Source organism: Lytechinus variegatus, chromosome 5 (assembly GCF_018143015.1).
Source record: "Lytechinus variegatus isolate NC3 chromosome 5, Lvar_3.0, whole genome shotgun sequence".
Taxonomy (NCBI): domain Eukaryota; kingdom Metazoa; phylum Echinodermata; class Echinoidea; order Temnopleuroida; family Toxopneustidae; genus Lytechinus; species Lytechinus variegatus.
Genome location: NC_054744.1, coordinates 20,388,000 through 20,407,797, shown reverse-complemented (window position 1 = coordinate 20,407,797; position 19,798 = coordinate 20,388,000). Strand labels below are relative to the sequence as shown.

The 19,798-nt window shown below is 36.1% G+C and overlaps 1 protein-coding gene across 1 annotated transcript; it reads left to right on the top strand.

Moving 5' to 3' along the window:
* The first annotated feature begins 3,164 nt into the window (after positions 1 to 3,164).
* Positions 3,165 to 16,540, top strand: LOC121415688. Its single transcript, XM_041608996.1, has 9 exons — positions 3,165 to 3,211; positions 5,242 to 5,354; positions 5,850 to 5,906; positions 9,574 to 9,643; positions 10,705 to 10,749; positions 12,007 to 12,260; positions 12,718 to 12,777; positions 14,190 to 14,298; positions 14,557 to 16,540. The coding sequence occupies exons 2-9, from the start codon at positions 5,259 to 5,261 to the stop codon at positions 15,036 to 15,038; spliced, it is 1,173 nt and encodes a 390-aa protein (XP_041464930.1). The 5' UTR covers positions 3,165 to 3,211; positions 5,242 to 5,258; the 3' UTR covers positions 15,039 to 16,540.
* The last annotated feature ends 3,258 nt before the right edge of the window (positions 16,541 to 19,798 follow it).

Below are 19,798 nucleotides of genomic sequence, written 5' to 3'. Positions count from 1 at the left end.
TTTAAAATATATAATTTTCTTAATTGGTACAATTAATACGCCCTATACACACAAATGTTATTTGAGTTTGAGAATAATTTTTAACTAGCATTCAAACCAGTGTCCTCACACAATGTTTTGTGGGAATACACTCGAACCATGAAATATACTTTCTACCCTTTTCATATTGAAGAAGAGATGATAGCGCAAAATTCAAATCTTTTAACGCCTTTGAAGATGATTCCAAAGATAGTGATGATGTTAATCTAGGATTTCGCTGAATGGTGTTGAGACATTCAACACAGAAACAGATATGCTTTACAGATAAAGGTCGAAAACAGATCCAGACAGATAGGACCCGCTGACTGAGGCAAATTCAAATAAATAAATAAATAAAAAGTCTAAAAAAGAAAAAGCCGTGAAATTAATTCTTTGTTCTTGTCCAAGATGTAGGCATATGTACGTGAAAACACCCAATTATTGTTAAAAGAGGGATAAATGTGCATACATTCAATTCATTTGATTAAGCGTTTACATTACACAGGCTACATCCAATTTCACATGAAACAAACAAATCAATATTAAAGAAATATAATGATGAATGTAAATACAAAATGTAATTTATTACATATTTGTTTGTAATAACTAAATGGTCAGCTATGCATCTCCTTTGAATCTATCATTCCATTAAGTTCTTTTTATTTATTTGATACATTGCAACATTGATGAGATTATTGCACATTTATATTTACTCATTAATAAGTAATAAATCTGCCAATGCTTGATCTATAATTAGATTTTTGCTGACCTCCCGAATATGATTTTCTTTTGTTCTACCGATTTCATTTTGCATTCTTCTGTTTTTTTATGCAATATTTGATTGAATGCGATTTAGATTCGTCATAATGAAAACCTTTGTGTAATTTGATATACTATGTATTGAATGATTGTTTTCTAATTACATGTATGTACTCTTTGTAAAATATCCTTGTATGTTCTCATATTTTGTAAACATGTATATTTCAGCCACTGGCTGCCAAGCATGCATATATTGCCAATAAACCATTACTATACTATACTATACAAAAACCCCAGAAAGCAGCAGGTGCTTTATTGAGTCGGCTGTAAGATTAACAACAAAAGACCAAAAGAAAAGGATGATAATTATGTACATCATGTATTTGTGTTAGTAACATGTATTAACTGTACACAGTATTAACTCTTATTTCACCCAACAAAATGTGAGTTTTACCCTTTCAAAATAACGTAGAGTGTACTATTTTATCAACGCAATGCTGTTATGTGGTATATTGGACGTGAGCCTATATACACCACCTTTTAAAACCTTACCATTCTCAGTTCAATTTGTTGCAAGTTCGGATGATGAAAACAAGACTATGGAAAAGAAAAATGACCTTACTGAAAATTACTGTCATCACTTTGGCCAGGGTATAACACCTGTTAATTAATCATTATTATTGGCTCATTCAGAAGCTACGTAGTCCTATTATTGGTGAGCCTGACTTTAGTAAAGGTGGATCTCCCCGGGCCCTTACAGAAATTGACCACAGAGCGTGTGTAGGCTATTACTATCAGTGTAGACTCTCATGAGAGCGAGCAATGAATTGGCGCCTTCTAACCTAATAAGGAAATAAGGATTTCCCTCCAAGAAAACCGAACTTTCCTGATCGCCAACAGACCAGGTTTTGTGACGTTATAATAACTGTCATTCTTCCAGTTGTATTGCATATATTTGAATTGTTTAGTCAAACTTTAGTCACTGTTCAAAAGTAACATAATGACTAATCTTGTGCACTGAATCAGACATTAAAGGAAATGTGAGCCAATTGTATAATTACTGCCAAAAAAATCTAAACGCAAAAAATAACAAAAATGAAAAATATTAGATGAAAATGATAGAGTAATAGGGAATGAGAAATGAAAAATGACATTTAAAGGAAAAATAATGAAACTAATAAATATGATTTAAAGGAACTTGTCAAAGAAGGAAACAAAGGACATTTACGATACATGGTTAAGAAGATCTTTATCTATCAAATCCTGAAAACGCATTATACAAAAAACCTTCCAGAATATTTGAAAATATTATGCTTCAACAAAGACTTATCATTTTGGTTGCGTTAACAATTGCAACTTGAATATTTACAATATACATTATTATCAACGGCATACGTGGAAAGATTTGGAACAACTTGGCAGACATTTATCTGCACAAATCTTATTTCCATTCTATTTCCGAAATCATGTCACAAACTATGTCTTAATGTAATACATATGGGCGTTGACTTTCCGTCACCCAGTCTGGGTTGTAGGTTCTGACCATATCTTTATGGACACACTTCAAAACCCTAGCCAGAGTGTGTTCTCTTTAAAAATCAGTAGGCCTATATGAATTATGTAATTTATTTCATTTCATTAACTTCATTCGATAAAGGATATAGGTGCAGTTTACATAGCGACGATGCAAAGTATCATTGCGAATTGCATATTATGATAAGTAGCATTTTGCATAGTTTGAGAGAATTGCGTGGTTTTTTTTTCTTATAAAAGTTATTGTACTTTTCAGTCGATCACAAGTTTATTATTCATTCGGCATATTAGGTATCCATGCACAGACGATGTTAATTGAAAGCATAAATTAGTACAACGATCTCATCTGAGGTTCGAAAGAAATGAGAATTGAAGATAAACTTGCAAGACTTCCGTTCGGCTCCAATGGCTGATCGTAAAATCACTCCAATGGCGTAACCATTATCAAGAATTGACTGTAACATTATTTTATTTTATAATTATTACATTATTATCTCAAAAGGTATATTTAAGACTAGCCATTTATAACACGGTAGATGCTAAAGAGGTGACACGAATTTGCGGCGGAAGTTGTAACACACACACACCCTCACTAAGAAAAAGGGGCTCGAATTTGAACCCTATTTAGCATCCCAAGGGCCGGCCCGCCCAAGGGGTGCTAACGAGTGCGATCATGCCTATTTGTTCACTTTTGAGAGTGTATGCACGGTCAATGCGAGGTTACTTAAAATGAATATATATTACCACCGTATTTTTGATGGATTTTCTTCCCTTTATATATTTTCAGCGGAAGTTGTTTCTGAATATATCAACGTCGACATCGTACCTCAGAACGTTACTGGACCGGATGGTCGAACATCATGGAATCTGTTTGCAAGGGTCGACTGGCGACGACCGGCAGGTAAACTTTGATGGTATTTCCCATTCGTATATATTCATGAGTCAATGTTAGGTGACCTTTGGCATTCCATATTTAATATTCATCACACTAAGAAAAAAAAACTTTTTTACATCATTCAATTGCAACACTGTGAATACCTTTTTGGTGAACACCCTACGAAGTGCTTGCAACAGAATGTGCAGTAATACTTCGATCACATTTGCTCTACGGCGGCCTTACGAGTCGAAATCAGCCGTTTTAACATTTGTTTTGTACCAGCTACAGATAGCATGGATAGGTGGTTTGAGTAAGAATGAATAAAACTGCTGTTTTGGACTCGCCGTACGGCCATCGAAAGGGAATTGTGACTGGGACATTAACCCTGTAATTTTTACATTTTGAACGCGCATATTGATGAACCCTCTGTTGCACCTTTTCGAGTGCAATTGGGTATTTGAGGTCACGATCGGGAAATAGGGGGCATTTTGCACCTCTTTCAATAAAGGTGAACGATTGCACCAAAAAAGGTGCTGGCAGTGTTGCTTTTAGGTTGTACACTTCGACCTTTCTTTTTCTAAGTGTGACGAGTCACCTCTATCGACCTTCCTTTGCAACCACAAAATAATTGTGCCAGGATCGAGAGAGGAGTTCTGAGATAATTCCGTGGATTGAGTAATACATTCACCTTTAAAATCAATGATAAAGCAAACCACAAAATCATTTTCAATTTTGCAATTCGAGAGAGCTAAAGGGTGTGACGCCAAATGGTTGATGAATAATTTCTGTCTCCAATGCCCTAAAACAAAAAAGTGAGTCCTGAAAATATGTGGATACACCTCTCTTTTATTTGACATTGTCAGAACCCGGCCCAGTGAATAATAACGCTAATCCAAATGGCAAGCTGTATTTTTGCCCATCCTGTAAACTTATACCCTTTTCATAAACCTATCCTCCAATTAGCCGCCTAAGAGTAATGCGGATAATTCAATAAAAATTGCGTTCATAAACTCCGAAAATAAGCCGCATTATTTTTACGAGCGCCCGTCCTGAAAAAGGGGGATAATCGCCATGACAACTGGACACGCCCCCTCCGATGCGGTTGTGTTGGAAAAGGGTGACCTTGTGACCGCACCATGGCAATTATCCGCATAATTTGGAAATGCGTTCATAAACTCAAAATCTTGTCCCGATGCTGCTATTATGCGGATAATAGCAGCATCAGAGTAATGCGGATAACTCTTGTCCTCCTCCAATTTTACGACCAAATTATGCTGCTATTAGCCGCCTAATTCATTTTAATGGGGTTTATGAAAGGGGTATTAAAGGACAAGTCCACCCCAACAAAAACTTGATTTGAATAAAAAGAGAAAAAAATCAACAAGCATAACACTGAAAATTTCATCAAAATCGGATGTAAAATAAGAAAGTTATGACATTTTAAAGTTTCGCTTCATTTCACAAAACAGTTATATGCACATCTCGGTCTGTATGCAAATGAGGGAACTGATGACATCACTCACTCACTATTTCTTTTGTATTTTATTATATGAAATATGAAATATTTTTATTTTCTCGTCATTTTCATGTGAAATGAAGTTTCATTCCTCCCTGAACATGTGGAATTCCATTATTTTAACATTTTGTGCTTCAGGCAAGGAGGTCCTAATCATCAAATTCGTAAAAATTGAAATATTGTATAATTCAAACAATAAAAAACAAAAGAAATAGTGAGTGAGTGACATCATCGACTCTCTCATTTGGATGTAACTGGCTCGTTCATATAACTATTTTGTTAAAAATAAGCGAAACTTTGAAATGTCAGAACTTTCTTATTTTACATCCGATTTTGATGAAATCTTCAGCATTGTGCTTGTCTGATTTTTCTCTATTGATTCAAATCAACATTTTTCTGAGGTGGACTTGACCTTTAAAGATTATATTGGTTTTCTTTCATATTTGTTTCCTTCTCATTAAATCACAAACGACTTGAATTATAGCAATGCACTGTAAATATCATTACATCATTATCTTCTATTCCATTCCCTTCTCAGGATTGGAGCCAGATGATATGTACGTCTTGAAATTAGCAAGTTTTGATGGTATGATGGCAGGAGAAAGTGTATTCAGTGATCCGTGTCTTGTTGGTAACGAAGAGATTCTGGTGGTAAGGAAACCCAACAATTACTATTCTCTGTCTTCCCCTTCATAATTATTTCCCTTACTCCGAATCAATAAATTTCAATAATTGTTCATTTTAGTTCTTTAAGCAAAAGTTCGATGCGGTTTTTTTTTAAGAGCACCTCCAAAATATATTCATTTTCCCTAAAAATGCATAATTGATTCTCATTAAAATAATGTCGGCCATGGCTAGGTTTTGATTAAAAAAAACCCCGAAAGCAACCACCTAAGAAACCGACAGTTCACCAATGTTGTAGTAAGTCCATGGTCCACCCAACTCTAAATTTGTAGATGGTTGTAATAGAAAAAAAAATGAATACGTACGAATGAAAAGTATTTTAATGGGGTTCGAAAATCAATTTGAATAATCCCTAAATGTGACTGTCCTGTCACTCCGGAATATTGTTGCATAAAAATTGAATGAGATAGTGAACTACTGATGAACATTTTCCTCCTATTTTTCTTTCCTACCCCCTCAAAGTCAACAGAGGAGCATATTTTCAACAACCTGAGTTTTGGACAACTTTATGAACTCGAGGTAAGCCTAATAACTACCGAAATCCCATGATTATTTGACAGTTTTGGTTCTAAAGGTATTTCGTTCTCAAAGTTTGAATTCTTTGTCGAAGCAAATTAAAAAGTATGTCATGAAACATGTATTGTGTGAAAGATGCAGAATGAAAAGGTGCGAATTTTGAGTGTAACTGAGGCGTAGCACCCTTAAAATGCAACTCTGGAAGCTTTACACCTTAGATCAGATCAGCCATCAAATTCAAATTCTCACAACGAATCATTCAATGAACTGAATAGAAATAAGAAATAACAACGGACTCTACATTTTTTGTTGTAAAACATGAACTACAAAATTATAGTCTAATAAAACTGAACCTGGGACTTTGGGGCTATGAGGAATTACAATTGATTCCAATTTATATACAGGCCTACAATCAAGAAAATAGGCCTTTCTCTGAAACGTTTGTTGTCAAGGTTGTCTCGTCATGACCTATTTGGATATCTGTATACTGAGTAATTTTGGCTCAACTGACTCGAGTCTTTACTCATGAGGAACCTTATACATTGTGATCTATAATGTATCAATTGAGACAAATTTAAAGGGTTTGATTGCAAGAACATAAAATTGTGTGGCTCTTCATTTATGTTTTTAGTATTCAAAGGCAAAAAGACAATAACCCGAGATTGAGTCTGCAGACGTACGGGCTGGAAGGGGTGGGGAGGAGGGGGGGGGGGTCTATGAAAATGCGTGATATACTTATATGATAATTAGTCAGCTTCCAACTTTACCACGGGTTAGCCATCTCTTGTACATGGAAAGGCATACACAACCCTCTTTCCCTGAAGTTTCTTTCTGTAGTTTCCCATTGCCTTGTACTATTAAAACGATGTCAGCCTTCCATTTCAATCAGACCCCAGAAAGCATTAAAATGTACGACAATGAACATTATCTCTCCTGAGACTTTCTTTATATAAACATAGATATATTTTAACGGGGCAATCATTGTAGCAATAATGGATCCCTATGGGCTTGGGAACGCGTAACCTCTCACACCTACAAGGCTAGAAATGACTCGTGTAAACATGTCAAAAAACGTCATCTCTCTCTCTATTCTACTTTTCCGCCTCTTTTGACATCTCCAATCTGACATTTTCCCACCACATGATGTCATTTTATCACATCATTTTCTTTCAGCAATGGCGTAATGAGGCAAAAGTTCTTAGGTGACGGACCGTAGGATATGATTCATTATTCGGAAATTTTGGAGCGATCAAAGTGAGCGAGTCAAAAATCAATGAAAAATCACAAAAGATCAAATACATTTGTTTTAAATGAACATGATGCCAGAGAAAACGTGTTGGAAATCAATAATTAAAATGTTGAAAATGCAATAAATTAAATTGGATTCTAACTTACAACTTTGTAATTCATTTCTTTTGTTTTCTCTTCCACTGTTTTTTTTTGGGGGGGGGGCGGCAGTCAAATTCTCACAGCATTAGGCATATGCCAGTGACCTTGAGTGGTCAAACGGGAAATATTTTTTTTTGTTCCTTTGCTCAACGAGGGTTCATGTCGAGGCATACAGGAAGCCGAACATGAAACTTGCCCTCGCCATGGCTCCAAAACCACCGGCAAATGTACCCAACACTTACTTACTATAAACATGATAAATTCAAATTGATTGTGGCAGAATCAAGCAGACATACTTTTTTACTATTTTTGGTGAAGTTGCTATAGTAGGTAGGCCTATATATAGTTAATGATTCATTTGACAAACAGGGATGAATTATGAAGGAAATATATTGAAATCCCGATTACCATCCCCATTGCACCCGCACCCCCCCCCCCCCTTTACCGCCCCCCTCCCTCGGCAATGCTCCGTGGAAATTCCCTCTCTCCCACTCCCGAATGGTCCGGGCGAATGGTGAACTGTCGTTAAACTATGCAACGCCAAATAGTTTCATATTAAACTTTCTTTGTAATTTCATGTGATTATGACATGGGAATAGAGGTGGTTTCTTTATATCGTCATCCAGCTCGAATCGTATAATGTTTATGAGGTCATTATGATTAAACAAATCATACCCTTGTTATTCGAACGTTTGCAATATCTTCCCCCTCTTGAGAACTATTCCACCGAATCAGAGCAGGTGCTTCTGGCATAAACAGATGATTACGACGCGATATCGAAGGCCGATAGGGTTCCCCTGGTATCGAGGAGGACGACGACCTCCTGGGCGACACACGACATTGGTTGATCCAGTTTGGGGTTGGGCGGGGACTCGCCCCTAAATGACCCACCCACCAGTGTAATGATTTTTACGAGAGTAGAGAAGGACCTGAGTCACCGCCCCCATGGTGGCGTTTTAAAAATAGTGATAATCATCATTTTTAATTGTCATTTTCTTCTGTGACAGTGACGTCATTACTTGGCAACGAGCCCTTTTTTTTTCTCTCTCTTTTTTTTTTTTACATTGTTTAAGTAAATTTTCTGGGCCCCTATATTACGAAATCATGGGTCCTTCAGAGACAGACAATGACATCAAGTACAAAGCGGTGTCGAATCTCCCTATTTTTTTTTTTTTTAGGGGGGGGGGGTAAAACAGAATGGGTGATATGATAAATCATAATTACCCTAGAATGAGGAGAATTAATTTGATGAAAATAGAATTACAAAAAGCATTTCGCAAACTTCAATTTAAAAAGAAAGAGGGGAAAAAGACAAAAAATTGACAAAAACAACAACGAGCAAAAAGAGGAAATAACCGCAGGAAATTGACATTGAGCAAGATAAACATGTTTGTAGAGATGTGGTGGGAGCAAATGTTGTTTATAGGGATTGATGTCTCTTGTATCTGGAAACCAGAGAGATGGAGAGGAACCTCAGGTATCAATTCAAAATGTGACGTTTAAAAGTGCATTTTCTTCCAAATACACCCATCCAACACAGCTTATTTGTTGCTACCTGTCACATGCAACGTACTAATCATAGCATTCTTGATTCCATTTGTTGTTTTGATGAAATAGGGGGGGGGGGGGCAAACACTAAGAACGCGTAGGTTGAGACGACTAGACGGATGCCATTGACATTCAGGTAGAACAATGAAACGACAAAGATAATCAGCTCAAGACCCTGACAAAAAAAAGAAAATCGCGAAAGGCTACGCACTATATCGCAATGAATTATATGACCTTTCCTTTTAATGAACTGCTTAAATACGAGCAACATTACTCTCATAAAAATTAAACCAAGGCATTTTTTTCAATTCAAACTCTTTATAAAGTTATGCACGTTATACTATCGACTTCCGATGAAGTGCTACAATGTAAGCCCAGACCTTTCCATGATAGCTTAAAATATGATATACATTGTATCATAGCTTGCACTTAGTTAAAGGAATTAATCAACATCTTCATATTTCATCAGAAATAAACTGATGAGACTAAAATGTTTTAGCAACCTTCCTCGGCATGTCATAGTCCAGTCATTCACAAGGTCCGTGTGTAAAGTCAAACATAACTTGATGAACATTTTTATAACCGCCCCCCTAGATGGCAAAGACTGATATTTTTGTATTCTTGCTGAGCACTCTGAGAAAGTGTGAGGGGGCTTAATTAGACTAAATATTTCTATTGATATCACCCTTATTATATGGCCTGTGACTTTTTTTATTATCTATTTCATATCAAGATTCATCTATTCCGTCCTGGAAGACAGCAAAAATCTTTAATGGGAGCTATCACAGCATTCCAGACACCAGGTTTGTGTAATCATGGCGTATGTGTAATTATGGAGTATTTTTTATTAAAAAAAGAAGGGGTGGGGCTGTTGCAACTTCCTCTGTCATTTTCCATTAATACTCGAAGAGTGTTTCATTTACCATGCTTGATATGCCCGCTGAGGTATGATGCATCCTAGACATTTCTCGTCTCTTGAAAACTGGGGGGCACAACCCCTCATAATATTTCTAATCCCGAGGATGGGGGGGGGGTGCACTGGTCCTGTCTGCCACTCCGTGATGCATCACTTGTAATTAGCAATCGTTATCCTTTATTTGTTCAAGTTCACGCTTTAACCAAATACAAATGTGCCAATTCTCTTTTTAAAGGAGAGCTGTTTAAAAAAGTAATCTTTCATTTTAATGTTTAAAATACTGAGATATTTGGTCAGTTATAAATAGCTCTAGGCAGGTATGATGAAAGGAGGGAAGGACCATAAAATCATGATGACGGAAATATCTGACAGAACAAACGACAGGCAAAATCTTTGACAAATGTCATGAAAATAATTGCAAGGCCGCGTCACTCTTCTTATAGAATATAGACCAGCTATTCCTACCCCTTCCCCAACATCAAATTCATAGATAATGATCATCTCAATTTTAGTATAATGTTGCTGTCATTGCAGATTTCTTTTTTTTTTAAAAAAAGAGAAAGTGAAGATTTCAAAACACAATGGGGCCTAATTTGTAATGAGTTAGACATTTCCGTATTCGTCATGGAAAATAAGTTGTAAATGCCAATATTGCATTGCTTGATAACTCACATGTCACAATTATGTGATACGTATGCGTTTTCACTTTTCACAAAGGTGGTTTCTGCAGAAACCACCTTTGTGAATTCGGGCCTTTATGTTTATTTATGGTATTTATTTGCTATTTATGCTAATCATTCGTTGTCGCATGTTTTTTATACGATTGATTTACATAAATGATGTTTACTTGACATGAAAATAAAATTCAAATATCTCGTTAAACAGGAAAGAGACATCGGAACTCCAATTTACCTTTATTAAGCAAACTATTTTTTTTTCATATCGTAGAGTGCCTTCAGGTTACGGGTGATATGGACTACTGCATGAATCGAGGTAAGATAAGAATTCTCAAAAGATATAATCTTTTTAGTTTTTTCCCCCATAAAAACAATTGTTTTAGGAATAATGCATCGAAAACATTCAATGAAATAAAAAAAGAGGTTTTTTTTCTCTCTTTGTAGGTCCATGTTTGATCCATCTCGAATCACAGTGTTCCGACATGGAGATGCTATTCTGTTTGCTTGTTTGCATTTATTTCCATACAAAAGAATAAAATATATACATGATACAGATCATATGGAGGATGGCCCATTTCAGCGGTAGTAACAGAATACCACTGTTCTTCCATGGGGTCCTCTGAATAATATATCCATGGTTCCTAAAGTGCTTGGCATTGGACACACACACCAAGCATTTAGAATAAATTACAACCCTTTTAAGAACGTCATAAAAGTCCAAATAAAATCAGTTGTGGTCTTAAACGTCAGTTTTATGCCGTGTATTGGTTTTATAATGCATGCATTATTTTCATAATGATAGTAATGATGACAAAAGGTCCATCTATTAAACCATGTCCATGATTAAACAAGGTTATTCCAATCCGGATGATTTTTTTTTTCAGTTGGTTCTTACCGATATACGTGACAGACAATAGGTGCCTTGTTCGCAGTGTAGACGTTCGTAGATGTTTTAAACATCACCCCAAGTTTCTGACTTTATTTTTTTGGGGGGGGATGATAAAGGCTGGTCATTTTACATGTTTTATATAATGCTAGAAAGGCAGCATCACTATGTAAAGTGAATGGTGTAATCAATTGAATAAGAAATGGAATTTAGAAATTGAAGATGTTTCTTTGCAAGTGTTCATGCAAAGAAACATCTTAAATTTCTAAATTTCCCTTTACTTCAATTTGTTACATTTTCGCTGAAATAAAAGACGCAAAATTCAAACTCTTGCCATTCTGAACATAATTTTAGGGATATTCTTTATTTCCACTGTTGGAGGTAAGATGTTCGGACAATTTTAATCTTTAAATTATCTGTAACTGTTCCCAGTGCAGTGTATGGGTAAATCGTACTATTATCAAAGTTTAGATGGCAAACATTACTGGACAGTACTTACTTCCGATCGTAAGATTGGTCATAATTGATCCGTTCTGTCATGTTTATAAGGTACTGTTCTAGGAAATTACATTCCTGGTTTGAACTTTATCACCCCCCAAAAAATGAATATATAAATGTAATAATAACTCATGAAAGCATAAGTCCGCATTCTCTCATTCTTGATATGAATTTGCTTTATTACGACAGTCTTTGTTCAGTACTCTGGCGCCCCCATCGACCCCCACGTGAACAGTCTCTGTCGCAACAGTTCAACTCGTCTCCTTCGAGTCTCTCTCTCCTGGCTCCCACCCTTTCAAGTCAACGGCAACATCTTCCTGTACTCCATAGACTACGGTGTGGTGGTGACCCCTGCCCCGGATGTAGTCGTGGAACCTCCTTCAATGTCATTTCTAACATTGAATATTTTCCCGCCAACTCACGCGAATGGGACAAATCAGACGGTGAGATATAAATGACGACGACAACAACAACAACCACAACAAAAACACAAAACGACATAACAAAACATTCCAAATACCCTTTACATTTTTCTCTGGGATAATCATGGCTATGTAGGCTTTGTGAGGAAAATATGATTTACATCTAAAAGATTTCGAAACCATGACGATTTGGTACCAGTACCAGTCCACATAGTAAAGTACAGTAAGGTCTGATTACATTGGATTAAAGAAAACAACAAATATTTAAAAATCTGATATAACTTTAGAAAACTGCTCACCTATATGGTTGTTTGCAAAAATATTTGAATCTTTGAATTCTATCTTCTCCCATTCCTGATAAAATATATTTACACAGCCATTAGTTAGATGAATAAATAAATAAATGAATGCTCAAAACAAATGACGATATGAATGCCTGAATTCAAAACAATATTAATCTATTATGTTTCATTCCCAGGACTTCCGAATGTCTACAATGCTTCAAGGTCTAGAAGAAGGAAAGTTATATTACGTCAAAGTAAGTACCACTTGTTCAGACACAATAATCGTGTGGTAGATGCTCTTTTTAGGGGGGGGGAGATGGGAACAGAATGTTTATGTTTATTTCGCATTCTCACTTTTCCTAATAAAAAATTATAAATTACGAGGATCTACTAAAAGCTTTTTGTAGACAATGGGGATAAGGTGAAGTCTTGGGCGTATATGTTTAATATTTTCAAGTATATTATATTTTTTAACTTATGGGGAGCATTTCATCAATATTACTTTGTTATATTGTTGTCTGACAAGTTTTCAGATTTAACAACCTTCCTTGAATTTAATTGTCTGAGAAGCTCTATTATTATGGTAACTGTCTTATAAACAGGACTTCCCGGATCCGGATAAAAATATTCGACAACTTTCACGAAACGCAGCCGCTCCCCTGTCATTTCCCGTCTTAAAGAGCATAAAGCCTTCATTCGTTCAACGTAAAAGATTCCACTGAAAACAGCCCATAGTTATGGAAGCTTAAAAGTGCCACCGAGATGTTGAGATAATTATCTCGGGAAGTCGACATCTTGATAGCAAAGGATAAGATGACGAGATCCCAGATCTCATCATGTCGACATCTTTAAGAAGAGATGATGAGATGACAAGATCCTGGATCTCATCATGTCAACATCTTTAAGAGATGATGAGATGACAAGATCCCAGATCTCATCATGTTGACATCTTGTAGAAGAGATGATGAGATGACAAGATCCTGGATCTCATCATGTCAACATCTTTTGGAAGAGATGATGAGATGACAAGATCCCGGATCTCATCATGTTGACATCTTTTAGAAGAGATGTTGAGATGACAAGATCCCGGATCTCATCATGTCAACATCTTTTAGAAGAGATGATGAGATGACAAGATCTCGGATCTCATCATGTTGACATCTTTTAGAAGAGATGTTGAGATGACAAGATCCCGGGATCTCGTCATGTCGTCATCTTTTAGTAGAGATGATGAGATGACAAGATCTCGGATCTCGTCATGTCGACATTTTTTAGAAGAAATGGTCAGATGACAAGATCTTCGATCCATGATCATGTCATCTAATCATCTCTTCTGCAAGATGTCGACATGACGAGATCCGGGATCTTGTCATCTCATCATCTCTTCTCCAAGATGTTGACATGATGAGATCCGGGATCTTGTCATCTCATCATCTCTTCTACAAGATGTCAACATGATGAGATCCGGGATCTTGTCATCTCATCATCTCTTCTACAAGATGTCAACATGATGAGATCCGGGATCTTGTCATCTCATCATCTCTTCTACAAGATGTCAACATGATGAGATAATTATCTCAACATCTCGGTGGCACTTTTAAGCTTCCATACATAGTAGCAGTAATTTCCCTTCATCTTAGAATAAAGATAATGTTTTCTTGTCTAGATAACACCCATTGTTGATTCGCCGGTCGATGGGGGTAAATACCCCGGTGATGAGGTCGAGCTGACGTTCCTTACGGCAAACTGGACAGATCCAATGGGCGAGACGACAGGTAAGTCGCCATTCTCCAGATCATCGGCTATGAATGCCTGGGCATGAGGTTTTAATAAATTAAAATATCAGGATTTGAATAAATCAATGCTTTTATGGCGAAGATTCAAGGCATGGACCTATAATGATTACTTAACACATTGAGACAATTCTATTTTATTTAGATTATGACATTTCCCCCTTCAAAACTTACTAAGATATTAAAGACCTGTCGTTGATTCAGAAGAAATTATGTTCGTCATTTTTTTTACTTTCATAGAAATAAACCTTGCCACTCCACTCTGTGAGTTCCTAGATGAACCGACGCTTGTACCAACTGAAAATAATACATTCACGGACAACCCTACGACAGAGACGATGACCACGTCAGCGCCGCCTCCAACGATCACGTTCGACAAGACGACGTGGACGGCGATGTCGACCGCGACCACGCCAGCTAGACTTCCGCCGAACTCTATGGAGCCGGCACACATCGCCCTCATCGTAATATTTTCGATACTCATCATCCTCGTCATCGTCGTCTTCATCGTCATAACGATCAGGATGGCGAAGACCGGCCATGTGACTAAATTACCGCAGCTATCACAAATACCCGCCATGTGCAAACGGCAGAGCCACTCGGACGGAGCCGAGAAGAAAAAAGACTTGAGTATGATAGAAAAAGGGGTGAAGACGGTCGATGAGAAAAAGCCCAAACAAACGAAAAGCAAAGCAAACGGAACTGCGAAGTCATCGAAATAACATTGCCGACCGTTTCTCCTGAATCTTGCGGCAACATAAACTTTTACGTCATATATTTCTGAATTCATGATCAAGACTTTATTGAAGACTCTATATAAATGAATTGAATGCTAATGACTCTGATCAGAGCAAGTATGCAAGATTATTGTCTTCCTGGATGATTTCCGATGTTTTTTTGAACTGTGATGAACACCTTCGACCGATCAACATAGACTTTCCTGTTTGTGATTTTCTGAATTAAAATTTTGATATTCATCTTGAGGTCTTCCTAATGTCATTGTGAATGATAAACAAATCAGGAAAATTATATAAAAGTAGGTTGTTTACATCACTTTATGAGTTGTGGCTATCAACAGCGACGAAGAAAATGATTGTTAAACTCGAGGGCATGCCCACGTCATGTCTTCAGAGCAAAACTAATAAAAACCATGTGCCGCGATTCTGTGCTTAAAAACTTAAATAATTATAGTAAATATATACATAGGGATGCAAGAAAATATTATATTTGCAACGAGCTCAACACACTAAAAATCCATATTTTGTGCCATTGGAATTCATTATTCTTTTGTCAATATGAAACCCTCGTTATGAAAGACAATTCACATCATGTAGTTGATACACACATACAAATCACTCCATTTTCTGAGTCTATTTTCCATCCCTTTCTTCCCGACCACGCCCCCACTCATTCACTCTTATTTCTTGCAGCATTCGTACTATAAAAAAAACAAGGTCAACATGAATAACCATTGTTCGTACTGGCATTAAAATATTAAGTTAGCATTTAATTCGTATAAATTCACATTACCTGTACAATTGACTTTGTAAATATGTGACAAGTTATTTCTTCACTCTTTCAGCTTTGTCAGTATTTTGTATTCGTAGGTGCTATTTATGACTTTCTGTAAAAGCCTTTATGAGAATGTAAATATTGTTTTATGAGTGCAAAAAGGGGTTCTCCTTGGACGTTATGATCTGGATATTACAATCATGTTACAGTGCTTAAAGTTGTATATCTGAAAAACACTATTTCGGATAGCACAATTAATGTCGTGCACTTACATTAATTACTCTTAAAGGTGGTTAAGAATGTTTGCAACCACTTATTTCATTCGTTTAAAAAATACTTGTTGGTTAAAAACGAAGACATTTTTACGACGGCCGCAGAATGATTTATTTAAGGCATATCAATCCTCTTAAGGGATTATCCGGGCTGAAAGCATGTATATCTATATAGAGTAAAATTCACAGAGTAAAATGCTGAAAATTTGATCAAAATCGGATAACAAAGTTATTGAATGTCAAAGATTTGCATTATTCCGGTGAAACAGTTCTAGGCATGTCTTTATGAATATTCATTAGGTGGACTGATGATGTCATATCCCCACTTGTTCTTTTGGATTTTAGTATATGAAATTAGGTTTATTCAAAATTTTCCTACCAAGAACTAAAACAATTGTATTGACAACTGATTAAATGCATTAGTTATTGATTGCCGCAATTTACACATTATCAAAAATGAAACATTTATGATTTCATGTAATAACATAAGAAAAATGAAAGTGGAGATGTGACATCATCAACCCACATAATGAATATTTCTGACGATGTGCATAAATTATAATTGTTTTCACAAAATTTTGATAAAATTTATATTTCAATAACTTCGTTAATTATCCAATTTTGATGAAATTTTCAGCATTTTGCTCCGTGAATTTTAGATATAAATTCTTTCAGCCCGGACCATTCCTTCCAAGAGGATTTATAAGATGCTAGATGCAGATCAGTTTGTGGGTGATAGGCACTCCACATTGAGTCACTGGACTAGAGATTTTTCGCAAATCGTCGTATGGAGGATTTGACAACAGAAGAAATGTTGTGAAATGCCCCTCATGACAAAGTACATCCATTAGTCTTTGTCGAAATTTGTGAATAAAAACAACTGTTTAGTCCTTGACTCTGGACAAATCTGCAAATTTTCGTCAGCTCAGAAATTTAGGACGAAACTGCTGTTCTGGTTCACCAATTTTTGACAAAGACCCCCAAGCTGTCCTTGTCATTCACTGTAAAAACTGTGGTGTTAAAACTGACACCAATTGGTGTTAATAGAGGACCACACCCTGAGGTGTTAAAATAACACCCTAGAGATTGAACATAACACCAAAGAGTGTTAATGTAACAACCATAGGTGTTGTAATAACACCTACAGGTGTAAAACTTACACCACCAATTTAACACCGGTGTAAAATAACTGGTGTGGCCCTCTATGTACACCGGTTAACACCACAGTTTTTGCTGTGTTGGCTTTTTGATATAGTTCCCGTGTCCTTGAGTCCTACGTACATCGCAGAGCAAAAAGTTCACACTAGACCCTTATCAGAAATTATTTACTACCGTAACTATGGAGATAGAATAATGCATCTCCAAGCGAGTCGTCATCCGAGTGGTCAAATTAGGGAAACAATTTTTTTTTGTTGAAATTTTGAAACCACAGGCGGGGTAGCAACTGCATTCCGTCTTCACGTTTTACATGATATCATTCATTTTGTAATTATATTTTCAACTTTCTATCGTGTTAGTTTAATAAAAATGTCTTTTTTTCAATTGTCCGAAACAAAGACATCTACACGTTACCTGCAGGAAATATAGTGAGTTGATCGCAGTTTCTTTGTACATATCTATGTTGAATGTTCGTTGATTATAATTATGATTAAAACGTGTTGAATACTTTTTGTCTACAAGTCCTTTGTGTCGTATTTATTTTGTGTAGCTTACATTGCATTGATTGCAAGTCATTGGTTATTGTTTATTTTTTTTATTAACAGTTATCTCTTCGTGACAGCACGTCCACAGTGGAACACTTTTAAGTCGCATGTTTGACCGCCCCCTATAAATTAGTTTGATAACTTCACTAACTATATTTACGCATTTCCATGAACATAAGTTTTGCTGAAAATCACGAATTATAAAAAATCATCATCGTTGTTATTACACATGATTCTGTCGGCGTTTTTTCGTTATACTTTTACTCAAAATGAATACAGACAAAGTAATGATACTTGTTGTATACGTTCGGGTTTTTTTTCACTGCAAGAGCAAAATCTATAAGGCTTATGATGTAAATGTGTTAGTGAGGTTAGTAGGCTTGTATAATTACACGGGTGATTCCAAGAGATTCTGAAATATGGCAAAAATATCGTTTTCAATAACAAATGCAAACGCATTCAACCAAACATAAAAGGCATTTTACCTGATTTTTGCGATATTTCTATACGTAGACAATTCAATTGAAAATCGCAAAATGACTTCATGATGAAAATGTTGGCGCCGTTATGTTACACGTTTTGAAGCCGGATATAATCACGGATACCTTGTCGGTCCATGAACCGCTGATCCGTAAGATTTCAATACAGAATCTAGAAGATTGTGGAATTTAGCCGGAATATCCCATTGGAATCACCCATTATAATAATTCATAACACCACAGTAAATTCATTAAACGATTAGGACTCGTTTGAACATGAGCAAGATAATTCTCAACGATGGAAAACCAGTAACTCACACCGAGCAAATGTTTACCTTGACATTTGAACTTGTCTCTCACGAGACAAATTCGATTAGGGGCGCGTTTCATCAACATTTTTGTCGGACAAGTTGTCATATCTGACAACTTTACTTGATTTCGTTTACCTGAGAAAGATGCTCTTACTATGATAACTATCGGATAATTTGGGACTTGTCGAATAAAACGACCGACATGTTCTTTCATGAAACGCCCCCTATGGAATTTTTGATGAATTATGATATTTCTGGCTTCCCATTGTTTGAGTTAATCACACCCTTACAAAACGTGGACAAGACTCCCGGCTCATACAAAGAGTAACGATAGATTTCAATCAAATTCAAATTGCGATTGATCTGTTAATTCATATTCCTTATCTATACAAATTTATATCAATCGAAATTTGAGAATGATTTGAATATCAATCGCAAATATTTGTAAGACAGGGCCCTGTGCTCCGCAACATGAAAGTAGCGATCAATCGCAAACTTGCAATACATGCAATACATAACAAATAAAGATCAACGTTGCATGCGCACCTTTTCTAAAGATTATTTACTATACAAATCAAAATTGTTGTTTCAAATCTGTATTTGATCGCAAGCCTTTGTGTTGCGGAGGCCTTGGTTATCTACATTAAATGTATTAAGAGAATACTAATACTATCTACAAGAAACGTGGACTCTACCAAACCAAGCCAAGAAATACTTTGATTGTATAGACCGCAGCCAGTGGTGGGTGTGGTCAGTATCATGTGACCCTCCAAAATCGCGTAACGTCACAATAATTTGGAACCAATCGGCATGAAGGATCGGACTCCGCAGTGGTGAAGAAGTGAGATTTTATGAAACGTTTATAATTTTCGTACAAACCTTTGTTGCATTCATACGAGCACTAATTTTAAATAGGTGTATTTTTTAACTTTATCATAATGCAATATTTACCATGTAACGCTAAACAGATTAGATAAAAAAGGTTTGGATATGATCAAATAAAGAAGCAACAATAATGATGACGAAAGAAAGGTGCAGTAAACTTGAGCTCAATGCAGATAAAATGATTTCTTTTTCATATCAATATAATGATTATGGATAACTTTTCTATCTTCAATATGATTTTCTAACAGAACTATCATGCAATGCCTCGCCTTTTCCATTTTCCTTTTCAAAATCAATAGCAAAGAGGTTAACTCATAAAG

Coding starts and splice junctions, on each gene's coding strand:
- LOC121415688 (XM_041608996.1), top strand. CDS start 5,259: ATGTACGTCTTGAAATTAGCAAGTTTTGATGGTATGATGGCAGGAGAA. Junction 10,750..12,006: donor GGACTACTGCATGAATCGAG/GTAAGATAAGAA, acceptor TTATTACGACAG/TCTTTGTTCAGTACTCTGGC. Junction 12,261..12,717: donor CGAATGGGACAAATCAGACG/GTGAGATATAAA, acceptor TTTCATTCCCAG/GACTTCCGAATGTCTACAAT.